At 36.3% G+C, this 24,891-nt stretch overlaps 1 protein-coding gene across 5 annotated transcripts in view; it reads right to left on the reverse strand.

Moving 5' to 3' along the window:
- Positions 1 to 24,891, reverse strand: part of inpp5b (inositol polyphosphate-5-phosphatase B) — a 31,062-nt gene continuing 6,171 nt past the window's right edge. The window contains exons 4-23 of one of the 5 annotated variants that reach the window (XM_053494230.1): positions 23,671 to 23,700; positions 23,425 to 23,535; positions 19,439 to 19,555; positions 12,468 to 12,549; positions 8,707 to 8,877; positions 8,172 to 8,273; positions 7,884 to 7,998; positions 7,548 to 7,664; positions 7,225 to 7,412; positions 6,975 to 7,086; positions 6,780 to 6,889; positions 6,524 to 6,659; positions 6,333 to 6,443; positions 6,084 to 6,249; positions 4,484 to 4,719; positions 4,097 to 4,204; positions 3,701 to 3,785; positions 3,459 to 3,586; positions 3,220 to 3,331; positions 1 to 1,096 (exon numbers count right to left, since the gene is read on the reverse strand). In XM_053494230.1, coding sequence (XP_053350205.1) covers positions 999 to 1,096; positions 3,220 to 3,331; positions 3,459 to 3,586; positions 3,701 to 3,785; positions 4,097 to 4,204; positions 4,484 to 4,719; positions 6,084 to 6,249; positions 6,333 to 6,443; positions 6,524 to 6,659; positions 6,780 to 6,889; positions 6,975 to 7,086; positions 7,225 to 7,412; positions 7,548 to 7,664; positions 7,884 to 7,998; positions 8,172 to 8,273; positions 8,707 to 8,877; positions 12,468 to 12,549; positions 19,439 to 19,555; positions 23,425 to 23,535; positions 23,671 to 23,700 — 2,435 coding nt within the window. In that variant the 3' untranslated portion in view covers positions 1 to 998. Of the gene's footprint in view, positions 1,097 to 3,219; positions 3,332 to 3,458; positions 3,587 to 3,700; positions 3,786 to 4,096; positions 4,205 to 4,483; positions 4,720 to 6,083; positions 6,250 to 6,332; positions 6,444 to 6,523; positions 6,660 to 6,779; positions 6,890 to 6,974; positions 7,087 to 7,224; positions 7,413 to 7,547; positions 7,665 to 7,883; positions 7,999 to 8,171; positions 8,274 to 8,706; positions 8,881 to 12,467; positions 12,550 to 14,649; positions 14,804 to 19,438; positions 19,556 to 22,251; positions 22,289 to 23,424; positions 23,536 to 23,670; positions 23,701 to 24,891 lie in introns of those variants that run through there. The other 4 variants (XM_053494229.1, XM_053494231.1, XM_053494233.1 and 1 more) reach the window with 4 other exon arrangements.

Below are 24,891 nucleotides of genomic sequence, written 5' to 3' on the forward strand. Positions count from 1 at the left end.
TTGTATTTCAGTGATTCTATTATTTTTAATATAAAATGTTTTGTATTTACATCAAAATACAAAGACATTTATTCTTTAAATAACGACTTCCATATGATCCAGCTGCCTTACAAGACAGAAATCTGCACCTTATTTTTTCACTTGCCTCAAATGTAGTTTGTTGTCTAAATCTTCAAATATTAACACATTCATCGTCTATACTACTTTATCCGGTGTACAAGGTCGCAGTGGCCTGGAGCTTATTCCAGGAGACTTAGGGCCCTAGACAGGGGGCCTATCCATCGCAGGAACACACCGGACAATTTGGGAACGCCAATTAGCCTACTCTGCATGTCTTTGGAACGTGGGAGATCCAGGGTACCCAGAGAAAACCCATCAAGCACGGAGAGAACATTTAAACTCCATGCTCACAGACCCAAGGCAGGAATCCAACCCTCAAGGTGCGAGGCCACAGTTCTAACCGTGCTGCCTATATGAACACATTAATTAATATTAATTTATATTATCACATTGGTATTAAATAATTGATAACACATAAATTAATATTAATGTTATTATATAGGGTATTCAAATGGCTTTAGACTATGAAGCAGAAGGTATATAATTAAACTATTTTAACAAATCTAGTTAAAATTTGGCCAAAATCTGCTTTTACTAAAAGTAGCTAAGTCATGTTCAGGGCCAAATGTGTGTTCAGGTAATCATGCACTTAGTTGCCATCAATAGCAAATTATGTAACCCAAACAAGTCTTGCCTGATCAACTACTTTTGACACAAGTGGAAAATGTGCACAAAATAATTTCTGCCTGTTTGTTTTATCATAAAATAATGCTGTCTTTAATATGCTATTTAAAATCTCTACATTTAAATGGCAGCAGTTTAACACAAACAAGGTGCTAAAATAAAGGATAAACAAGGTAGACATATTATTGCTACAAAATCTTTGTCAAATACTGTGCAGCAAAATAAGTAGACAGTGATGTATACTAGTGGGATTCCTAGGTCAGGAAATGCTGGAAAAACTCCTTTGCTTTTCTTTTCTCCAAATTGTCTTGCTTTTTGGGGGACCTTATCATTAAGGGAGCAAATATTGTGGCTGTGGAAAAAAAAGAGATTATATAATAAATACAGTTTGCAAATGCAGTTTATATTGTTGGATAACAAAGGACTCATATTTCCTATATTTGTTCAGAAACAGACAACAACTTTTTGACAGAAAAAATTCTCCACACCTTTTCTTTTGTAAATGGTAATAGCTTGGCTGTTATTAATTTTCTGAATTTGAACATGGATGTGCCTAACAACAAACATTGCTATATAACCAGGTCTAGCATTCAGTCTCCTGACAGTACGTAACTTGGAACCTATTTAAATTTTTTTCCTTAAGCTAGCATTCTGCATTTAACTAAAAAGTGAAAGGTAATAATGCACAAATTCACTGTCCACATGTACAACTGCACATTTATGCAGTTATCTAATCAGCCTATGAGAGAGAAATAATTTCCTTTTTTTTTTCTTGATTCCAGAAAGCTGCTTTGGGACAAGGTTTAAAAAGTGCCATATAAATAAAACTGAATTAAAATGATGTATATCCAGTACAACCTTGGATTACGAGCACAATTACTGTAGTTCAGGGGTCATATTTCAAAACAACATTTCGTAAACCAAATTAAATTTTCCCATAAGAAATAAGGGAAAATTAAATTTTGTTCTACAGCCCCCCCCCCCCCAAAAAAAAATACATAAAAATAATTAACACCAAATATAAAGTAAAATAAAATTAAAACAAATTAACCTGCACTTTACCCTTAAACAAAAGTAAAAATAAATCCCAACAGATAAGTGTTTCTGTTTGTGCGTGCAGGCAGTGTGTATATGTGTGTGAGAAGCTAAAGTAAGGAGCCTGTGTGTGTGTGAGAGAGAAGCTAAAGTAAGGAGCCCGCAAAGGAAACACTGTCATCTGAAAAGTAAACAAGAAATCTCTTTAATGACACTCTAACTGAGCGGCACACTAACTGAATCACTGCCAAAAATAAAACAAATTAACCTGCACTTTACCTTTAAAAAGAATCATGACAGAGCAGTCTTTCTGTGTAGAGTAGAGAGAAAGGGTGTGTGTGTGTGTGTGAGAGCAGAGAGAGAAAATGGATCTTTAACCTCTCTAATGAGACTTGCTTTTGCTTTACGCATGCGCTGTACACGCACGCATACAGACATAAAATAAAATGTGTTTTATGCACATACACCTGGTCACAGAGTTATAGTAAACAGTACACATTTACATTTAGGCATTTGGCAGACGCTCTTATCCAGAGCGACTTACATTTTTTTTATCTCATTACACATCCGAGCAATTGAGGGTTAAGGGCCTTGCTCAAGTGCCCAACAGTGGCAACTTGGTGGTTGTGGGGTTTGAACCTGGGATCTTCCGAACCGTAATCCAATGCCTTAACCACTGAGCTACCCCTGGCCCACGCGTGCATGAATGTTGATTACACCAGTAAGAGATGCACACTAAAACCCAGCAGGGGAAGCACTAAAACCCACAATTCAGAAGCGCAAAAGAGAGAGAGAAGAAAAAAAAAAAAAAAAAAGAGTAACACTCGCAAACCGGGTTACTTGCAATCCAAGGTTTCACTGTATATAAAAAATAGTTTCAAGTATATGCATATATTAATGCATACATTGATTTGTTGTGCATTCCGAAAAGTGTTTTTGCTAGCCACAGTTGTAAAGAGTCACTATACCCTTTCGGCAATCTGAGACCAGTCTGGTACAGTAATTCTCCTTTAATCTTTCTCATTAACGAGGTGTTTTATCCTTGAGACCTTCTGCACCAGGCAGTCAGATGATCTTTTCCCCCATTCTAATGTTTAATGTGTAAATTATCTAAAGCTCTTGACCTGTATTTGCATTCAGTGCATTACTGCCACATTTGAGACACTAATGAATATGCACTTCCTAATAAAGTGGTCAATTAATGTAGGTTTGAAGTCAGCTATTAATAAATCAATATAAATAACTGCATATCCACCCCCTTATTTCTTCATGTGTTACTTGTGGTAGTACTGGATACAGATTAATATTAATTTTAAACCAGTCTGTTTAATCTTCCTTTTAGTGAAAAATAACTTGTGGAAATAACCTCCAAGTTCCGCAAAATCAAAATATCTAAGAAAATGCAGAAAACACAGAAGTGAAAGTGTCTGTCTAACCTACCTAATATGTTGCCATCCAGCCGATTTTGTTCAGAGTTCTTCAACAACTCCCGGAGAAATGCCGTTAGATAGTTAAAAACATTTTTATGGCACTGAGGTAACACTGAAATAATCTAGAAACAAACAAAGTAGAGGGAAAAAGACACCATTCTCAACACAATATACAAAATCTTTATTGTAGTTATTGTACCTTGTAGTTAAATCCACTGTATGTATATATTTTTTTAAAGTGAAACAAACCTGTTTGCACTGGCTGCTGTTGTAGCAGCACTCCAAGCATTGTTGGTACAGAGAGTAAGGGACTACAGGTTCAGGAAGGGCATCAAGGAACAGAAGCAGTGCTTCAGCTACAGAGTGGTTACTTCCAGCTAGTGATTAGGTCAAAGGTATATGCAAAATAGAATAGACAGCTTTCATGAAAAAAAAAATTACAGACTTTAATGAAAAAATAACATTACAAGTCAGAAGTGTTTAAAGGATACGAAGAGAGTCAACCGAGCCTGTATCTAAGCAATCCCTGATCTCCTCAAATTCAAGGCGTAGTCCCGGCTGCTGAAAGATGTCTTCCTTTAATACAAACACCAATAGTAAAATGTTAAAATATAACATCATGAAAAGATTTAAGAAAAAAATGGCTTTGGATTGCCTTAGTAGGTGGCATTTAAAGTTCAATAAAATATTAGTGCATCCAAAATGTTTGTTTTTTTTTTTGGCTCGTTTTTGGGTTTGACCCTGTGGCTGACATGATTTTATTCTTTTCATTGTGGCATTGGAGTAACAGGATTGTTAGTTTATTTAAAAACAAAGAAAGGTTGGTTTAAATAGAATTTGAAAATTTCATTATTCCCATTCTTTGCACACAAGATTGTCATCCTGACCTGTTTGCTGGCATTACGATACAGGTGGTCCACCATCATCCAAATTTCTTTTGGAATGTCTAAACCCTTTTCAGTGGCTGGGCTGTTTGTCTCGTTGGATGACAAGTTCTTTAATAAAAAACAAAAAACAAAATTAACAACCCAAAAATGTCATGCACAACAAAATACAATTACTTTTGACATTCTTCTCATATTTAAATGGCTAGGGCAAGAGTGCTTTTACAAGCACCACCATTATTCATAATTTTAAACATTTACTTTTTTTTAACTCGAAACTGACAAAAATTGAACAGAATTTTTTTAGGAATCTGGTAAATTAGTTTAGTTTTAACATTTCAAACCATTTGCATAGATTGAGTATAAAAAAATATGTCAGATGTGACTCACTAGTTTATGGATGGTCTCCAGAGGCATCTCCTGGATAGGCTCCCTCAGCTGGCAGAGCATGTTGATGGATGAACCGAAACAGCTTGGCAAGTAGGAGCCTGTGATTGAGATAAAGTAATCTTTGCCCCTCTCCAGGTGCAGCACCAGAATATCTTCAAGCTGCTGCTGGCCTGAGTTCAGCTCTGGGGCAGTAGAACGATTCACAAAAACCTCCAGTTCAATGTCCACACTGTCCCCTAAAGCCAGAAGAAAGCTCCAAATCTTGTAGTTCGTACACCTCAACAACTTTAGTAGACCATGTCATTATGAAGAAAAACCTCAAAGTAATATTTAGCCACAATCAGATGCACCAAATTACCAAATCAACCCCCAAAGCTCTGTCTACTTTGCTTCTTGTCCTGAAAATTTGCTTCTTGTCATCATCCATTCTATAATTCAATGAACTTTGTCACTGTTATAAGTAACAGAGTATAATTAACAACGAGATGTCATTAGAGTATCATCCTCTAGTCATGTAATAAAGTGTGTGTGTGTTTGGGGGGGACAATGTCTGCAGCAATGCAAATTTTATTGTAATAGTGATGCATGATATGGAACAATTAGGTGGGGGCAGAGGATTCTTTTATATTAGTTTATTAATACATTTTAGCACAAATTGAATCTTCTAATTTTTCCCTTTTAGACCAACTACATGTATATGAATATTAGTTATGCATACGAGTAATGGTATGTGACCACTTCATCATATTATTGTCAGTGAAACACTGACAGATCTTAGTGTTGCATGACAGTTGCAAGAAGGCGATATTTAATCCTTTTTTGAGATTGCAAAGGTAAAGCTTAACTTCACATTTAGGCATTTGGCAGACGCCCTTATCCAGAGCGAATTACATTTTTTACTGATTATATACAATATATGAGCAGTGAAAGGTTAAGGGCCTCGCTCAAGGGCCCAACAGGGGCAACTTGGTAGTTGTAGAATTTGTACCCATTAACTGAGTGTAGCCAATATGCTGAGAGCTTATAGAAAAAACAACTTTACAACTTTAATGTTCGCCAGTGTCAAACAAAGACAGCTGTGATATCATGTAACAACAGAAATTGCATCCACGTTATTTATTTATTTATTTCTTTGGATTTTTCCTGATTTTCTCCCTAATTTAGTCGTGGCCAATTCCTCCCTGTCACTAGGGGGCTCCCACACTAAGGCTACTACTACCATTCAGCCGGGAGGGTGAGGGTGATTCAGGCGGGAGGCTGAATGTTTCCTCCGAACCGTGTGACGCCTGCCGACTGCATCTTTTTGAACTGCTTGCCCACGCACCTTTAGGGGCGGAGTAACACACTCGGAGGAAAGCGCTAGCCGCTCCTTCCGCGTGCGCGAGCTTACAGTACCTCTCATCCCTCCCCCCTTAAAGAGCTTACAAAGTACCTCTCATCCCTCCCCAATCGGCTCTCCCTAGACCCCCGGTGGGAGAAGTAAGAGCGATCTCCGGATGATAGGGCGAGCACTTTACCGCTGCGCCACTCGGAGGCCTATCCACGTTATATTTCCATTTCTTTGCCCTTATGAATCTCCATATTTAGGGAGTGTGCTTACCTTGGTCCACAAACCCCTTGGGTGGGTTGGCTGTGAGCCAGGGCTTGCAGTAAGCTGGCTCATCTAGCTTCTGTATAAACTCAAACTGACATGGGACCTGTCCATCATTATTAATTGTCAGAGTCTTTGCTTGATGCTGCATGAATTTCACATTGTTGAAGAGGAACTGAAGGAAACATGAGATAAAGAAAATATTCATAACAGTGGGAACATAAATTAAATAATAAACCAATCAACTAGTATACTCACCTCTCGCTCTGACAGCGAAACTGATGGAATACACTCATTCTCCAGCTTATCCAGAGACCGCACTATATCCTCAAATGTCTTTTTATAGATTTCATCATTCACCACTTTGATCTATAAACAAAAGTAGGAAATTTTAGGTACAGCCAAATGAGCTTAGGGAAAACAGGCTAAGGCTAGCCTGCCTCTCTTACCCCTATTTCCAACAGAGAGCTGACAGGCTTGTGGTCACTGTTTCTCACAGTCATGTGACTCTGATAACTCAACTGGTTTATGTTTTTCCCTCTCCACAGAATACGATCACACCAGGCCGGGACTCGACACTTCTCACTAAAGAGTGTAAATGTACACAGACAGACAAGATTACACCCCCTCACCTAAAGCTGTTTCTCTGTTATGATAAAAAACAACAACAACAACACAAAGCAGCAACTGAGATAAAATCCCTACCTTGAGTCCCACTTGTCTGATCCAGTGTCATATTTGTATGTTGGTTGGAAATCAATTTCGCCTTCCATAAAGCCAACAAAGACAGCTTCTTCATCCATTTGCCTCTTCAACTAAAACATACACACACAAACCTACACTGAAAACACAACTGAGAACATGTTGAATTTACAACACTTTTTAGCCGTTAATATCTACCTGATCATGACTGTGAAGTGTTTCAAAATCCCCTTTCAATATCAGATGCTTTACATGGTCAACCTCGAGGTCACTTATTCGATAATTCAAATCCCCAATCCACAGGACAACACTGCAGACAGAACAGTGGCATTAGTAATAATCAAATTGGTTGCAACGAAATCAGTGTAAGTGAACCTCAGGTTGTACTTATGGAACAGCGGAATTAGGATGAAGATATAAAAAAAAACACTGTTATTGTGAACGTTACCTGTGCTTCATGACAGTGAGTGGAGGAAGTGTCGGGTCAAGATGTCTGAAGAGCATTCTGCTGCAGATGTCCTTGTAGTCCTGATTCCTTCTCTCATACTCCTCTATATGAGCTGCCAGATGGGAGTTCACCACGCAGATGTCTGAATTGTGGAATTTGAAGCTAATAGCTACAGCACCTTTATTGCCCTGAAAACATAGATAAAGAAGGTTAACATCATAAAAAAAAAATAATAATCACAAAATCTTTAAACACTAAAGTAACTTCGTTAACACATAGATAAGAATGCATACTTTAAAAACCTAATGTGTGGGTAACCTCACCATTCTTCCCATGATGCCTGTGCCTACAGTCTCTGCCTCCACTTCAGAGATGTACTCAGCATGTTCCGTTTTTACATAGAAGAGCAGCATGATCCCCACCAACCGCACAAGCTTTATCTGTAAGACAAAGCAAACACTTAACAGCGACTCGCTCGCAAAAGCTCTCATATTACAGTAAAAACACAAGCCATTTAGTCAATATTTTACATTGAATCGAGGAAGTGGTGTCCCTAAACTCTACTGACTTAAAATACTAAATTGTTTTAATGGTGTGTATTTTGAAGATGTTCTCTAAGCCATTGTCGAATATATGTCATAGTGAGAGCATGTCCTTACTAAGGCATACTTGGCATCTGGGTGAAGACCAGCTAATACAGCCTTCATCCATTCTTGCTCCTTGGGTGTGTCATTAAAGAAAAATGCCTCCTTACTTAGATCCAGCTCTTGGAACCTAGTGAGAAACCTCAATAATGTAAGTATTATCCCTCATGCAGAAATCCCCTGTGTTGCTTATAGTGAACATATGACAAATCCTTCTCTGATACAGCAGTTTTTGTTTCAACTTTCAGTACAATGCATGGAAAGATGTAAAATGGACAAAGAATGCAACAGTTTAATGCATACCCTACACAGTAGAGATCAGGAGGGTGAGAAGTAGAACCCAACCATGTGTGCAAAGACTCCTTTGGTGACTGCCCATTTACGTTGTAGGTACCCAGGAAGAAGCTAATACAAAAAGCAAAGAGTGTAATAAAATCATATAGATTATGCACAATTATATTTAAATATATGCTTAAAGATTTGTATCAAGAATACTTTTAATGTGACAAATGAAAACATGGGGCAGATCTTACAACTGAGAAATTGAAGAACTATAAGCTGAAATTGGGTGTATACAAATAATGGGGTAGTGTCCTATTAGTGCCCTAATACATTTGTAAGTAAAAAAAAAAAAAACATTTAAATGTCAGAAATAATTTATCTTGGCTACTCTTGCAATAGCTGTAAACATGAATCATAAATACAATTTTTTCAAGTGATGTCTTTTCACTGCATACTTTAAACTGAAGCTTTAAGGTTGCTTGCAGGAAAATTATGAATTGTGTCATTTAGGGGAAAAATATATGTCCTGTTTAGTCAATACAGATCAAGCACTTACTTGAAGTTTTCAATGTAGGTATAAGTGTCCTCTTTTTTAAGAAGTTCACACTTGATGAGGTTGTCACGCAGGCCAAACTGGGGCATGGTAAGCATCTGGGCTTTGTTTGATACAGTGTGCTGAGATGAGCGAACCAGCTCATTCCTTATTTCCACTTTCTCTCTCCCATGACTGTTGCAAAGATAATAAACATGCATTCATCAGTTACAACCACAAAAGTAACATGTCCTGACATATTTAGAATTTACACATTGACATTTATTTATTTGCCAAACATTAATACCTGAAGTGACCTAGAACTGAGGCAAAATATATAGATTGGTTATTTCCCTACTGGCATACCTTGTCCAACTTGCCAGGCTGAGTAGGTGTGTCAGAACAGACAAATTAGTAAATTTTGTTACATTCTGCTTCTCAAGACTGGGTTATAGTAGGTTTTCACTATTTGATTAAAAAAGAAAAACAATCACAACACAGTTTAATGTTATGAGAACTATGCTTTTTAACCCTGCTTCTCCACCAATTACAGCTCTGCCATCAACAGGGACTCGGGCCTGTGTATATCTAGGCTAAGTGTGTAAAAGTAGATTTCATTTGTTATATTATTTTTCTTGTCACAGAGCATTTAGTACACAGCAAGTTTGTTTCCCATTAATTCAAATATCTTAGATAACATAAAAGAAAGTACTAAATAAAGATTACTTTGTGTAAGTAAATAAATAATATTCTAAAACATCAAACTGCTGTTTAAAACAGTACTGTTTCTTACTCTGAATATTTAAAAAAGAAATTTCACAGTCGCTGCACTTTTATTGAGAAAATACTAGAGCCAAAAGCCACGCCGACATCAAAGCTCAAAAAAGCTGCTTGGTTAGTTAGTTTGGATCAAAACAACTGAAATTCAATGGTTCAATTCAGGATTTTCCCATCCTGCTCTATTGAATACACTACAAAAGTCTGCACAAAGCATTGCATGTCAAGTATAATAGGATGGTATCAAGAAGAATGGATGCAATACTGTTCAATGTGGAAATCATTCCCCAAAAGTTTTCTGACAGCAAACCACTGAAAACGAAATGTGTACATGTGATTTACTTTACATATTAATATTCTATTAATTATGCATCTACAGTACTGTAATGCAGTTGCATTGTTTGAGATGTCCCAAGCTGCGCAACTCATAATATATATGGAGAGCACGATGACTGATAGCTACAAGACATACACTCGAAGTTATACGATTATACAACTGTGTTCTAAAAGTTAAAAATCTATTTAGTGGTTTTCACTAGCCCTGTCCCGCTGTGAGCTTCAGTGCATGAGAACAATTTCAGGGAAGTCTGGCATTTTAACACTTTTTTTCAGAAGCACTATTTCTGGTTTAAATGATGCCTCAGCTGCTGCAACGTTGCAAATACACTGCTCGGCATGCTGGGCCAAGGTGTTTTATTTACAGAGTCTCATGCTGTGAAGGACCATTTTAGTTTCATAAAGAGAACAAAGAATCATTTTATTAAATCTCTGTTTAAAGAATTACCCTACAATTGACAATCGGGTAAATTTTTTGAATATACTCTCATTTCCCCCCAATGTGTCACTGTAGTTATGAATGAATGTAAATATTGCAATGGATTGACATGTTTCACGCAAATTGACATATTATATAAATCAACCTATTTGATTAAGTCGATGTGTTGTTGAAAACACACTGTAGTAGATTTCTCTCTCTCTCTCTCTCTCTCTTTTTTTTAAACAAAAACTGTCAGTAGCCACTTCTGGTTTAAATTGTTTTATACAGACGAAATGAACATTGTTTCCATTTTTATTCTCCTCTACAGTTTTATTTCAAAATTTTGTTCAAAATATCTTAAGAATTAAATAGAATAATTAACCATAAGCTAGTATCATTAATCAAATTGGAGACCACAGTGTATTGATACACCCTTACTAATAACCTAATGGTGTCAAAGGTAAAAAACATCTAAACTTAAATTAAATTAAAACATGAGAGCATCATCATATTTCAGCAGGAGACCTCTGCTATACAAGCAGACTATACACATGGCCTTTAGCCTACAGGTATTTCAGTCAGAGATGTTTGGCAAACACAAACACTGGAACTAAGGTTGGGCAGTATAATGATGTATCATCTTGGTATGCTTAAGGGTGGAGTAGCACTTCCTGTAGTAATGGATTCACATGAAAACTCACACAGCTGGAGTTTAGCAACTCATGGTTTATAAACCATGTGTGTATATGTGGGTGTTTGTGTATACATTCATACTTATTCATAGTCTCCATGATTATTAAATGTTCTGAATAGTTTAGACTGTGATTTATACCACAGCTCAGTGTAATTCGTAGTTGAGTCGTGATTGATCAGGAGGTGTTGATTAATCATTACCTTCTTATTTCATAGCAGCAAATCTGACAGTAACTCATCACTCCATAAAAACCAAAGGCATGTAATAGCATGTATAAATAAATGTCACTGGCAATAAAATTGAACAGTGCAGTAAATATTGTTAAATATTATAAGTAACGTAATGTGTTACACCTTGCTACACATTATGATTATAAAAAATCAATGCAGAATATTTTGACAGGTGATCGATTTTGCATGAGCCTGGGTCATGTTATGTATTTTTCCACCCTCAAATTATTTTGCAGGGAAGATTTTTTATTCTTTCTAGATGCACAGTCAATTAATTTTATTTTGATTTATTATTTTGATTTTACATGGTGTAAAGCGAGTAATTTTTGTAGGTGTGCTAGAGAAACTACATGAGTGTAAAATGCATTACATTTACCAAGTATAATTGAAAGTAAAAATATATTTTAAAACTAACATGGAATATTAGTTCTTTTAGAATAAGGTAGAAGGGTCTATTTTAAGTCAGATATGGGAATAAGAAATACCAGCTGCATCCTACTTAATTATCTTTAGGATGAATTAGCGCTGCATATTTACCATCCAGTGTTTAAATGCCAGTTATTAATAATAACTTTAAATTTAAACAAAAATAAACTAAAGTTCAAATATTTAAGCTAATAGATCTTATGAATGGTCCAAATACTTGATTACTTTTAAACGTCTGATAATATTGTTTATTGACTTATTAAATGTTATCCAAGGTTTAAATAAAACTTTTTGTATTAGACACTATGCATGGTCTAAGCGCAAAAAAACAGATGAACACACTGTTAAAAACTGGTTCTTATTTAACAAATAAAAATGTGCAAAAATCTTTCTGTAAAAACATGTTAATTTAATGTTTATTGAACTCTCCAATGTCAAAGCTTTGTAAAGGTCAGTAAGTTTTCTGTTATGAAAGAATCCTCAGGAAAAAGCTCTTTCTGATGTCTTTGCAAAATGACAAGCTGTATTTTGTTTTCTGTCTCATTAGATTTTGGTGATTTTAGATGTTAAAAGGTACAAATGTGTACTATAGACATTCAACAAAATGAAATAACTATAATCAGATAAAATTGCATCACTCTTTAATTAATAGGAAATTAACTGGTGTTGGCTGTGCTATAAGAAGAAAGAAACATGGGGGGGACTTGCTGTTTTAAATAGTCAACTTTACATCTCGTCACATTACAACAATGAAATTGATAAGTTTCTTGTAATAGGACATATTTCCTTTTATAACACATGTTTATGGAGTCTATACTGTACTTTCTTAACTACCCAGAAATGTGTAAATGAAATACACAACCACAGCTTAATTTGGAACTAATTATTTTAAACTGCCCACCTCTCGTGGAGACTCTCTCCTCCAATCGTCTCAGTACTGGAACTTGCTTGTTTGTTTTCTTTTAGGGCTGTGTGGGATCTGTCTGTAGGAAGTGCAAGACATTATCACTGATCAGACACAGTATTACTAAGAACAGTATAACTAAGAAGCACATCAGTTCATCCAAATTTGGAGTATTTACCACATTTTGCAGCCCAAAAAAACCCTTCAGATATTACCTAGTTCACATAAATAAATAAATAAATAAATAAATAGATGAATAGATAAATAAATAAACTGTAGATCCACAGACATATCTATCTATCTATCTATCTATCTATCTATCTCTCTCTATATATATATATAGATATAGATAGATAGATAGATAGATAGATAGATAGTGGAGCACTCTGACAGTACAGTTTGATTTTACAACAACAGTCCAGCTTCTAATGGAAGCCACTTTTATTCCCAAATACATTAGCTTTGAGTCGCCATTTTGTTCTTTGGTTACTAAAGTTTGCATTAACCCCATTGCGCTTCTAATTATGACTCAAATAGACCTAATACATAATAATAAATATAATTTGTTCACTGACTCTCCAGGCTATGTTAAATCGCTGAACAAACACTACTGCACTAGTTACACACTTTGAAAACCACTTGTATTCAGCAAACAGCCATCATTAATGCTATGATGGTATGGGGATGGTATGATTATCATGAGACAGATAAAATATAAGTGGCACAATTGAGTAGCGGTTAGCACTATGCCATTGCACTACCAGGGTCAATCTCTGGTTTAGGTCTGTTTGTGTAAAGTTTATAGGTTTTCCAAATGTTTTCTGCATGTAATCTGTTTTTTTCCCACAGGGCAGATTGCTGAATAGGCTAAGTGGTAATTTCAATTTGCTCGTAGTGTGAATTAGTGTGCCCCAGTGACCCATTACAGGATATCAGTACTATGCGGTACTGTATATTGGTAAAACATCGGTGCACAGATTCAAATACACACAAGGGAGCGGTGACATCCAAAATCTTAACATTTATATTGTTCATATACAAAGTGCAACAAATCCTTGTTTAAAATGTAGCCTAATAACATGCAATTCAAATATGGCTGACTTTTCTTGTCATCCTCTGCCTCCTCAGCAGCTTTATTGGCTTCACTTAATGCGTTAGATCAGTCAATAGTGATCAGCCACTATAACCTAAACGGCATTGACATTATTTGTTTTTGGTTTATGGTATTAATTTCAAGGTCAGCTTGATCATATATGATTTTTTTCATAACAAAATGACTCAGATCATGCTGACATTGACACAGATAGCAAGCAAAGGCTATTGTTAATTCAGAAAAACATTACAGTGTGGGATGAAGGTTTAGTTTTATATGGTAAGGTTGGCAAATCAAAAGCACCGTCTTTCAAAACAAATAAACTAACTAACAAAGAATCCTAATTTTAAATGTACCCTAATAACATGCTATTCAACAATGGCCTTCTCAGTTGCTTTACTTTTTCAAAACAATAGAAATTAAACTAAACAACAGAACACATTGCCTTACTGCATAAAAACAAACTGTTCACTTAACACAACGCGTATGTTGATTTCAATAGGCTAAAATGCAAAATATACTGGTGAGAGGTACTGGAATTCCAGCACCAAACAAAATGAAAGAACGAGACAAGACTAAGTGCTCACACAGCAAACCCTAGTGTACTGGTAACTAGTTAGTGAGTCCTAGTTTTACCTCGATGACACGTCACGTGATACGCGTGGCAAGTGAAACCAGAACACAAAGGCGTTGTTATTTACAGAAAAACTCTAAATGTCTTGCTGTGCAGACAGCCTGTGTGTATTAGCTAGCATCGAATGCATAACGGCATTCATACGGGGTATAAAGCGCTGCTATAGCGTTTAATATTAATACGTCTAATTAACGATCTAGCTAGTAAGCTAGCACTGAACAAGCTTAAACTGTAGCTAGACTGACAAAAGTAACTTAGTTTTAGCATTCGGCTCGTGACATTAGCAAACAACAAGCTAATAAACGAGGTAACTACCATAAACGTTTAACTGACTGCACTGATACGCTATGCACTGATACACTGACTACGAACAAAATCATGCAAAGAGAACTGGATATTTAAGTGTAAAGGATGTTGAGATTATTAGAACGCCTAAGGCCGATTTTTCTCACCAGTGTCTCCGTCAGCCTCAGACATTTCCTCCTACTCCCGCGGGCATTCTGTAGAGGGTAAAGACCACAGTACACTACCTGCTTCAGCCATACAGTATAGCTCAAGTCTCACACAACCTGTGAAGATCAGCGAGCGCAGGCATGAGAGAGCGCAAAACACCTCCAGACTCGAGCAGTCGATCGTCAGAGCAACCGATTATTGATGGGACGTTTGGATCATTTTAGTGACTCGGTTCTTTGAATCTCGTTCATCATAAACGAATCTTTTAGTTCATCTTTTAGAACGAGTCATTTAGTTAATTTCGTTCTTTGGATCAGAAATTTAAACAAAAATGTTAAATTTTCAATAAACAGACCCCTAACACATATACATACACACAGTTTTGCTATAGTTCCAGTCAAGGCCGGTTCTACGGGGTTTGGGCAGAGGAGGCAGCGCCCCCTCGAATAAATGTGTTGCCCCCTCAAATAAAAATTTTGAAATTTTGAGAAAGCACATGTTAATATACTCACAAAATTAATATATTACAAGTTGATAAAATGATCTGCGGTAGCGGAAAAATCCGCCTAAAAAGGGACACAATACGGTATTAGATTTCCCTCATATCTCTGTCCCTCTGCTGTGTGTATTCATTCACAGGCTGCAGCGCACGCGCACACACACTCTTCCCCTGAGCCCTCGGTAAACATCTAATCACCGTCCGTATGCAAATGAGTCAAGACGTAGCCTAACGTAGTGTCGTGTCGAATTTCAGCGGTCATGGAGTGGAAAGACTTTGAAGAAGAAGCTACAGCGTTATTTCAGTTACAACAAGCATAGCGAAGAGTCCACGTCCGCTGAATTTGACAGAATGGAGACAAATTGCCGTTGTTTGACAGACCCCTACGTAAAGCCCCGCCCCACACTGTAGTTCATGGATGAATTTGTGAAAGTTTTTCCAAAGGGAAATAGGAGACTGTTGTTGTAGAGCGGATTGGAGAGAAGAGAGCTGTTCATTTACTTTAAAAGTTATTATTTAATGAAAAGCTCTCTTCTCCAATCCACTCTACAACAACAGTCCAAAACTGAAAGGTTGTTTTATGAATAATAAAAAAACTAAGTTAAATATTAATAAATATATTATTTATTTTTTATTCATAAGACAACCTTTCAGTTTTGTAAATATTCTAGTTATAGTGTGTTAAGTCTTACTTTAGGTTAAACGTTTTTGAGAATTAGACCATCCATCTTAGATAAATGTTATGTCATTGATAAAATCTGGATCAAGGATATTTAATTTTTATTTATTTAATTTTTATTTTTCAGTGTTTCCCCCTGAGGAATTGCCACCTTATTGTAGTCAGGGGGTTTGCATGCCTCATTGACCTTAAGAGCTATACCAGCAGGAGCTTAGTCTTCAAGTGGTACAGCCAAGTTGGACAGGTCTTAAGGTAGAGGCCTGACAAAGTGCAATCCACTTCTCCAGGCTTTGGATGCAGCTAACAACACAATTCAGCAAGGATAATACTGTTACTAAAAGCACAGGGGAAAAACAGTGCTCAAACATGATGCCCCCTTCACATTTCTGACTGCCCCCCCTAGCATCTATAGGAGTCACATGACAAAAGAATAAATGACTTGGACTAGAAGACTCACGAGAAGAGCCGCTCAATTCAGTTTTTTGTGTAATGCACTGCATAGTGTTTATGGGCATCAACCTGTCTTTGAACGATAAGACAAAAGAGATGGTTGTTGACTTCAGGAGGACACGGAGCGATCCATTACCGCTCAGCATCGACGGCTCTTCTGTGGAGATTGTCAAGAACACAAAATTCTGGGTGTCCACCTTGAGGAGAACCTCATCTGATTCCTCAACAGTAGCTCTCTGCACAAGAAAGCCCAACAACGTCTTTTCTTCTTGAGAAGGCTGAGGAGGGCCCAGCTTCCATCACAAATCCTCATCACCTTCTATAGAGGGACAATCGAGAGCATCCTAAGCAGGTGCATCACTGTCTGGTTTGGTAAATTGTGCCATATCAAACCGCAAGACCCTACAGCGGATAGTGAAGACAGCTAAGAAGATCTTCGAGGTCTCTCTCCCCTCAATTACAGACATTTACACCACACGCTGCATCCGCAAAGCCACCAGCATTGTGGCTGACCAGACACACCCCTCTCACTCACTCTTCACCTTCCTACCATCTGGAAAAAGGTACCGAAGCATTCAGGCCCTGACATCGAGACTGCGTAATAGCTTTTACCCACAAGCCATCTGTCTCCTCAACACAAAGGGACTGGACTGATAAACACCGTACCACCCCCCCCCCCCCCCCACACACACACACAGAATAAAATATATATATTTTTTTTACTTGCTATTTGCACATTACTTCAGAAATGTCAATGAAACTTCTTCCTACTATCTCAACTTACACCTCATGACTAAAGGAAAAAAAAAAATTACTGTAACGTGTTACACTGTTGTGTTATGTTGTATTGTAGCTCTTTGTTTGCACATTTGCACTTGCACTTTGTTGTCTGTTGTCTATTGTTGTCTCATTTTATATAGAAATAGTTTAGGTTAACTTAAAATGTAAATCTGTCATATCTGAGCCAGTCAGCAAATTAGGTCTCTTAGTTTAGCTAGTTGGTTCCGGTAAAGTGTGTTGTTAATTTATGTTGTGTTGTTAATTTATGTTGTTGCATGTATGTAGCACCCTGGTCCTGGAAGAACGTTGTTTCGTTTCACTGTGTACTGAACTGTATATGGTTGGAATGACAATAAAAGCCTACTTGATTTGACTTCAAGAGGGGAAAAAAAGTACTTTCAAGTTTTCATTATTATATAAATCCTTGCACTAGGTTGCTAACTAGAAGTACCAACAGGTTTTTTATTATTATTATTACTATTTGTTACATTCTTACAATTTTTACAACTTGTTATATTCTACATTCATTTAATTGTAATTGAGGTAATAATAAGTTTTTTCCTCTCCATCAGTATGTATTTCTATTTGCTCTTACAGTATTAGTTGCTGTCCTGTGAGTCTGCATCATCTTATATTGATCTTTTAGGTAAATGTCATCACAGCAATCGACTGAGACTTTAATAATGTATTTGACCCTGACAAATCTTTGTCATTTGCTATTGGCAGTTGCAGTGTCACTACTATCGGTCATGTGTGAGCACAACACATTCGCTGAGTAAGCACAAAGTATTTTCTATGATGTGACTGAAAATATCAACAATGTTAAATTAAGCCGACTTAAACCGAACAAAAGTGGCACTTATCTATAACACCTTTGCAAAAACAACGTCTGTTTTAATAATCTGTAATAATCGTAACCACTATCGATGCAAACACGCACATTTAAACACTACTGTCTGAAAAAAGGTGTTAGATCAGTCAATAGTGATCATCCACCATAACCAAAATGGCATTGCCATTATCTGTTTGTTTGTTTTTGGTTTATGATATTTATAATGTTCAGATTGTTTGTATATCAATTCAATAATAAAATCAGATTAATCAGATTATGCTGATACCACAAATAGCAAGAGGCCATTGTTTATTCAGAGTAAAGGGACATAAGGTATTACAATGTGGTATGCAGAGAGTGCTCTGGTTGTGTATGCTAAGTTTGGCAAATGCTTAAAGAACTAGCACTTTCTTTTAAAAAAATCATTCATTGATGAAAACATCATTGGTAGACTGGTCAGATTATTTAAGTATATTGTAAATTAAAAACAAACATAGCAACTATGCTTGACTTACCAACAGCCTCAACATATAATATGTACAGTTAACATACAGTAGTCAATAGTAGGGATGCACCGAAATTTCGGCCGCCGAAAATTTTCGGCCGAAATAGCATTATCGGTTTCGGCCGAAACGTAAGAAAGCGCTGAAAATAAAAGCCGAAAGTGTCGCCACGCCTCTCCCATCCTCCCGTCTCGTTCGCGCTGTCATTACGCATCAAACACGGAGTGTGTCGGCGGTTTGGAAGCACTTGGAAGCAAGTTTTGTTATTGTTAAACAGCCTTATTACTGTTATTTATTATCAATAAAAGTTTGATTGCTTAATTAATTTGTAGTTTTTTTAATACAAACAAAAAGAAAATATTTTAAACATGTTTTTTAATGAAGCCATTTTCGGTTTCGGTATCGGTTTTCGGCCAAGTGCATCCAAAAATTTCGGTTTCGTTTTCGGCCCAGAATTTTCATTTCGGTGCATCCCTAGTCAATAGACATTGCATGTTTGACCTCATGGAATGCTGTTACTCATACTATGAGCATTGCACAGTTTCCTTTAATAATTAGTTTTCCAATAATCTAATAACCCTGGGCTTCTTTTTACATTTCCTAGCACTTGATTAATTATTTAAAAAAAACTCCTTATTTAATATAAGCAAGCTGATCAAATCCCAAATCAGAAGTGAAATAACACTGCAATGCAGCCTTTTATATGCATGCAAATAAAACTGTAAATTCACTTCTCTTAAATATTCAGCACGACTACTTTTATAGCTACTGTAATAATGAGCTCCTGTTACAGCTACTGTAATAATTTCACATTACTTTTACTGTAAATGTAAATCACACACAGCTTAAAAATATACATAAAATTGTATATATTTTCAGTGTGGGGAAATGCCATGTGAGCTGACATCTGAAAATACTGTTTATGTTTCCCCATTTGTAGAAAACACCGAAGTATGTTTCATTTATGTGTAGCATTCAAACATAAACATAAACAGGAAACAGAATGAGTAAAACAATTAGACAAGAGAGAATAAATTTCACTTACCTCTTTTGTTAACCTTCCGTGTTGAATTGGGTGTTAATGATCCCAGCTCTTTGGAGTTTTTCTGGTACTTAGTAAGCCAGGTAAATTTTGAAACTACGGGGTACTGCTCACAGACATCTAAAAATAAAGAAAAATAGGGAAATAAAACAAAAGGTATGCATGATTCACTTTCAAAATTAGCTGTGTGACAATGTACAGCCAACACAGACTCAACTTGTGAAAGTGATTCTGGAAGCATGAGAAATCATTTTCACACATGAATTGGCCACCACAAAGACCTGCCCTAAACTTTATTAAAGGTCTTTAGGATGTGCTAGAGAAGACTTTAGGGAGTGGTTTGACTCTCTCTTCATCAATACAAGATCATGGTTAAATATCAATGCAACCCTCAACAAAAATAAATCCTGTGATGCTGTATAAGGTTTCCCCACAATGCCACAGGAACACACACATCGTAATCAAAGATAAACGTGGTTTAACGAAAAGGTTTACAAGTAAGTAAACAATTTTTCTTGCCTAGTCTGTCAAAAAAGCTAATAAAAAATAGTATAAAAATGTAAGAAAATAAATTTGAAAAAAAAAAGAAAATGAAGTGGTTAATAAGTATTTGATCACCCTGTGATTTTGCAAGTTTTCTTACTTAGAAATCATGGAGGGGTCTACAGTTTTTGGCATAGGTGCACTTTCACTGTGAGAGACAGAATCTAAAAAGAAAAATCCGGAAATCACATATGATTTTTTAACAATTTATTTGTGAATTACTGTGTCAAATAGGTATTTGATCACTTGCTTATCAGCCAGATTTCTGACCCTCAAAGACCTGTCATTTTCTATATATATTATATAAATTTATTACACAGACTATTTTTTTTTAGTGTTGATTTCTTTTAATTTAGATGATTATGGTATACAGCTAATGAGAAACCCAAAATTCACTATCTCTGAAAATTTGAATAGGAAAAAGTTCAACAGCTGGAGTCAGTTCTTCAAGAGCCACCACACACAGACGTTTCCAGGACATGAGTTACAACTGTCACAGTCCTTGTGTCAAGCCTCTCTTTAACCAGAGACAACATCAAAGGCGTCTTACCTGAGCTAAGGACAAAAAAGACTAGATTGTTTCTCAGTGGGCCAAAGGCCTCTTTTCTGATGAAAGTAAAATTTACATTTTATTTGCAAATCAAGGTCCCACTGTTTGGAGAAAGAGAGAGAAGAGGCACAGAATACAAATTGAAGTTTGCACAGTCAGTGGTGGTTTGGGGAGCCCGGTCATCTGTTGGTCCACTGTGGGCCCCACAGCCGTCTACCAGGAAGTTTAAGAGCACTTCCTGCTTCCCTCTGCTGACCAGCTTCATGGAGAAGCTGATTTTATTTTTCAGCAGGACTTGGCACCTGCCCACACTGCCAAAAGTACTAATACCTGGTTGAAGGACCATGGTATCTCTGTGCTGGATTGGCCAGCAAACCTGCCTGACCTAAACCCCATCGAGAATATATAAGTATTGTAAAGAGGAAGATGCAAGACATCAAAACCAACAAGAGTTGAAGGCTGCTCTCAGAGCAACCTGGGCTTCCGCAACACCTTAGCAGTGCAACAGACTGATGGCCTCCTTGCCGTGCTGCATTTCTGCAGTAACTCATTCAAAAGGTGCCCTAAACAAGTATTGAGTGCTGTACATGATCATACTTTTCAGTAGTCCAATATTTTTGTGTAAAAAATCTTTATTTCTTTTTATTTGGTCTTAAATAATATTTAAAGATACTGAATTTTTTGTTTTATTTAGCTCTAAGTCATAATCATCAACATTAAAATACATAAACACTTGAAATACATCAGTCTGTGTGTAATAAATCTGTATGGGAGTTTTACTTTTTGAATAAAATTACTGAAATAAATCACATTTTCGATGATATTCCAATTTATTGAGATGCACCTGTGTTTTTATATACTGTAGGATATACTAGAGAGAAAGATTTTCTACATTCTAGAACAATATTCGATTTTTTGAAATAACAAATGACACTAGGTCAAAAAGCTTTAGGTACAGTCAGTTGTTATTTCAACACATGAAGATAGGCTGTTCTGGAATAGTTCTTGCAAGAACAGTATTGTCAAGTGCATTTGCAAAACCCAACATGCACCATGATGAAATCTGCTCACATAAAGACCAACCAAGGAAAGCAAGACTAAAACTTACCTCTGCTGCAAAGGAGATTTTACCAGCCTCAAAAATCACCAATTAACAGCACCTCAGGTTAATGTTGTTATGAAGGCTTTACAGAGCATTAGTAGCAGACACATCTCATTATCAACTGGTCAAATAAGATCATTATTGCATATTTTTGATGCCTTCAGCATTGTTTAACAATGTAGAAAGAGATAAAAATAAAAAAGACCACAGAATGAACACGTCTGTCCAAACTTTTGACTTAGACTTTTTAAATTTCAATGATAAGAATCTTTGTGCTAATTCTCATTCATCTCAAAAACATCCACTATCCACTAAAAAAGAATTTAATTACGTATGTAGGCTATAATGTAATAATTCAGGTAAAGTACACTAATATTCCTTAATCTCCTTAACAAAACCATTAAATTATTTGGATGGGGAAGACAAAAAGCTTCTATAACATGTGCATTTCAGAGTTAACTACCACTGAATGTGATTTTGTTTAATGCAAATGTAATACTATAAGCAAAAATATCTAAAATGTTAAAATCTGATAGTGCAGACTCTCATGTATTTTAAACATGAAAATTCCAACCAGATTATGCAACTCGCTCCAATGAAGAATTTAAGAACATCACTTACTCTCACTCATTCTTTCATTTCTTCTCTTGCTCTTATGCACAGAAGTGATCAACTTCCTTTTCTAGAAAAAGGCTTCCTGGTGTTTCATTTTAACCACAAAGCTTTGAGACAGACCACAGTGCAACTGCTTAACTTGCATGTTTCTCATGCTCTTTCTGGTACTTAAAATATCTGCTGAAGATACAAGTGACAAAACAGATGTCCAAATAGCCTTGTCAAGTCAGTTAAAAAAAAAAATCCTCTTTGACTACAAGGAAAAAAACAGAGGAAGATGGGTTTTTAGAGGAAAGAAAATCTATAATTTATCTTAGCTCTCAGTATCAAACCAGAAGAATAACTTACCCTTGTTCTCTTTCACAATCAGGGTTTCACCCAGTTTCAAATTAGTCTTTGGCATGTGTGTCTTAACACATGCGTGTTACATTTATCTACTGGCTAAAAGTATTAGCTTCCAATTTACATTCATAATCAGACAAGCTCAGTCTAAATAATAACTGTTTTAACGTGACCAAAAAGAGATCAAGTGACGCCCTGCCAAGTCCATACACATACTGTACGTGGTGTGACATTTCCTCCATATATTTTTATTTAAATTCCATTCAAGCATCATTGCCAGGCTTTGAAATTGCAAATAAAATTGAACTAACACACTGGATTAACACACTGATTAAATGAAAGCTTTATGAAGCAAAATACTACCATCTTAAGTGGGAAAGGTTTAAAAGTATTAGTAATAATATGCTTATAAATGTACATTTAAATTAATATTTTATTACAGACACCATCCTGAATAAGGGTTCTATGTAGATACAGTCTTACAGTCTGAAGTCTATATGTCAGGAGCTCATGGTGTCAGTTGAGAATATTCCATGGATGGGACAATGGAACAGTGTACACACATCTGCAACCTGATTCTCTCCTAGAGATAGTTTAGAACGGACATTTCACCTACAGTACCACATTGACACAGGGTGAACACATAAAACTGCCCAATGCTTCAATCACAAGCATAAAGTTTTACTGGTCCCGGCTCTACCTGCTGGACACAGATCTTATACTAATAATAAAATCTACATCCTCAAAAAAATCCAGAGGTGGCCTTTACCAAAGAGATGGCAACTATTTAAACTGAGTCCAAGAATGGCATATCATAAAAAAAGGATGACAACTTACCACACCAGGCTCTGTTAACTTCAGTGAGGAAGAGTCGAGTGTGGGAACCAAAAGGCAACTTGATCTCCATCTCCTCATTAAGGAATGTTACTCTAACTCGAGTATCAGCACCTTAAACAGGACGAGGAAACAAAATACTACTGTACACTGTTTTTTTAAATACAATAAAACTTGGCTTGAACTTTAAGTCATTTAAGAAATGTCTTTGCTCATTATTTAAAACAAAAAAAAAACATGTACACTTACCAACTACAGCAAGTTCATCAGGAGATGACACTGAAAAAAAAGAAAACACTAAAGCAGACAGCAAACAGTCTACCCTAATTCTGTTACAGTGTTGCTAATCAATTTATTTATAAAGCAGAAATCTGCAGAGGGTGGTGGGTGTTGATTTGTGTGTTTGTGGGTGTTTGCACAGTATTACTTTCATGGAGTTTTATGTCAGAAGTGCATTATCATTAAATTTTATGTTACAGGCCTTCCTCACCAAAGATAACAGTAGCGAAAATGGGCGGTCAGGCCAAGTTCGTAGTTAAAGCATTTAATATATACCAGTGTAAGCAAAACATGAAAAAAGAAGGAGCTTTTTTCATGTTTTCCTTGAGTTACTGGGATTCCCATCGTGATTTTGCGAGAAAGTCTCACGATAGTAAATACACGGACTCAAAACAATTGATAGAGCAATACATCATATGAGGACAGATTATAAACTATAAAATGCCATACATTATCAGGAGCTTAATAAAACCTCATTATGTGGCTGCACTACATGTCATCAAGGAGGGCATCAAGAGGAAAACGTAAATCGAGGAATCCTTTAAACTAAAGTTAAGTAAAGGAAAAAAAGTCTATTTATTTCATATTTTACTTCATTCACATGTATTTTTAAACGTTTTGATTGCAAAAATATAATCATAATGTTAAAAATTTGTAATATTGGCAATATTTTTGGGTGGCTTTGGGTGACAGATTATCAGCATTTACAGTATTTCCTATGGGAAAATGCGTTACTAACTTTCGCCTTAAGAACTCGCCTCAGGAACGTATTAAATTTGTATGCCGAGGTACCCCTAAAAGTGGAGTAGGCAGGACCATCAACTTTTATGTCATTCTGTGAGCAATGTCACAAGCTGAGGCCAAAGCTGAGCTCAAAGCTAACGAAAACTCCGGATTAAACTGACACATCTACAGTGACAGCGCATACAACAGGAAAAATAGAGCGGTGGGTACCCTCTAATAAGAAATATAACAGTGGAAATTGATTTTTGATGAATATCTTTCAGGCACATTTGATGCTAGGTATTACTCACCAGCAGGTGGCAGTACTACGAACAAGTTGGCCAGGTGTGAGAGTTTGCTATTTTTTCAGTGAACAAGCTAGAAATATACTGTATGTTCCCTCTTAAACAGTTAACACCAACTTGGATTTTAAAATGGAGTGCTTAAAACATGAATAATTAAATGTAT

Source organism: Clarias gariepinus, chromosome 4, assembly GCF_024256425.1.
Source record: "Clarias gariepinus isolate MV-2021 ecotype Netherlands chromosome 4, CGAR_prim_01v2, whole genome shotgun sequence".
NCBI lineage: Eukaryota > Metazoa > Chordata > Actinopteri > Siluriformes > Clariidae > Clarias > Clarias gariepinus.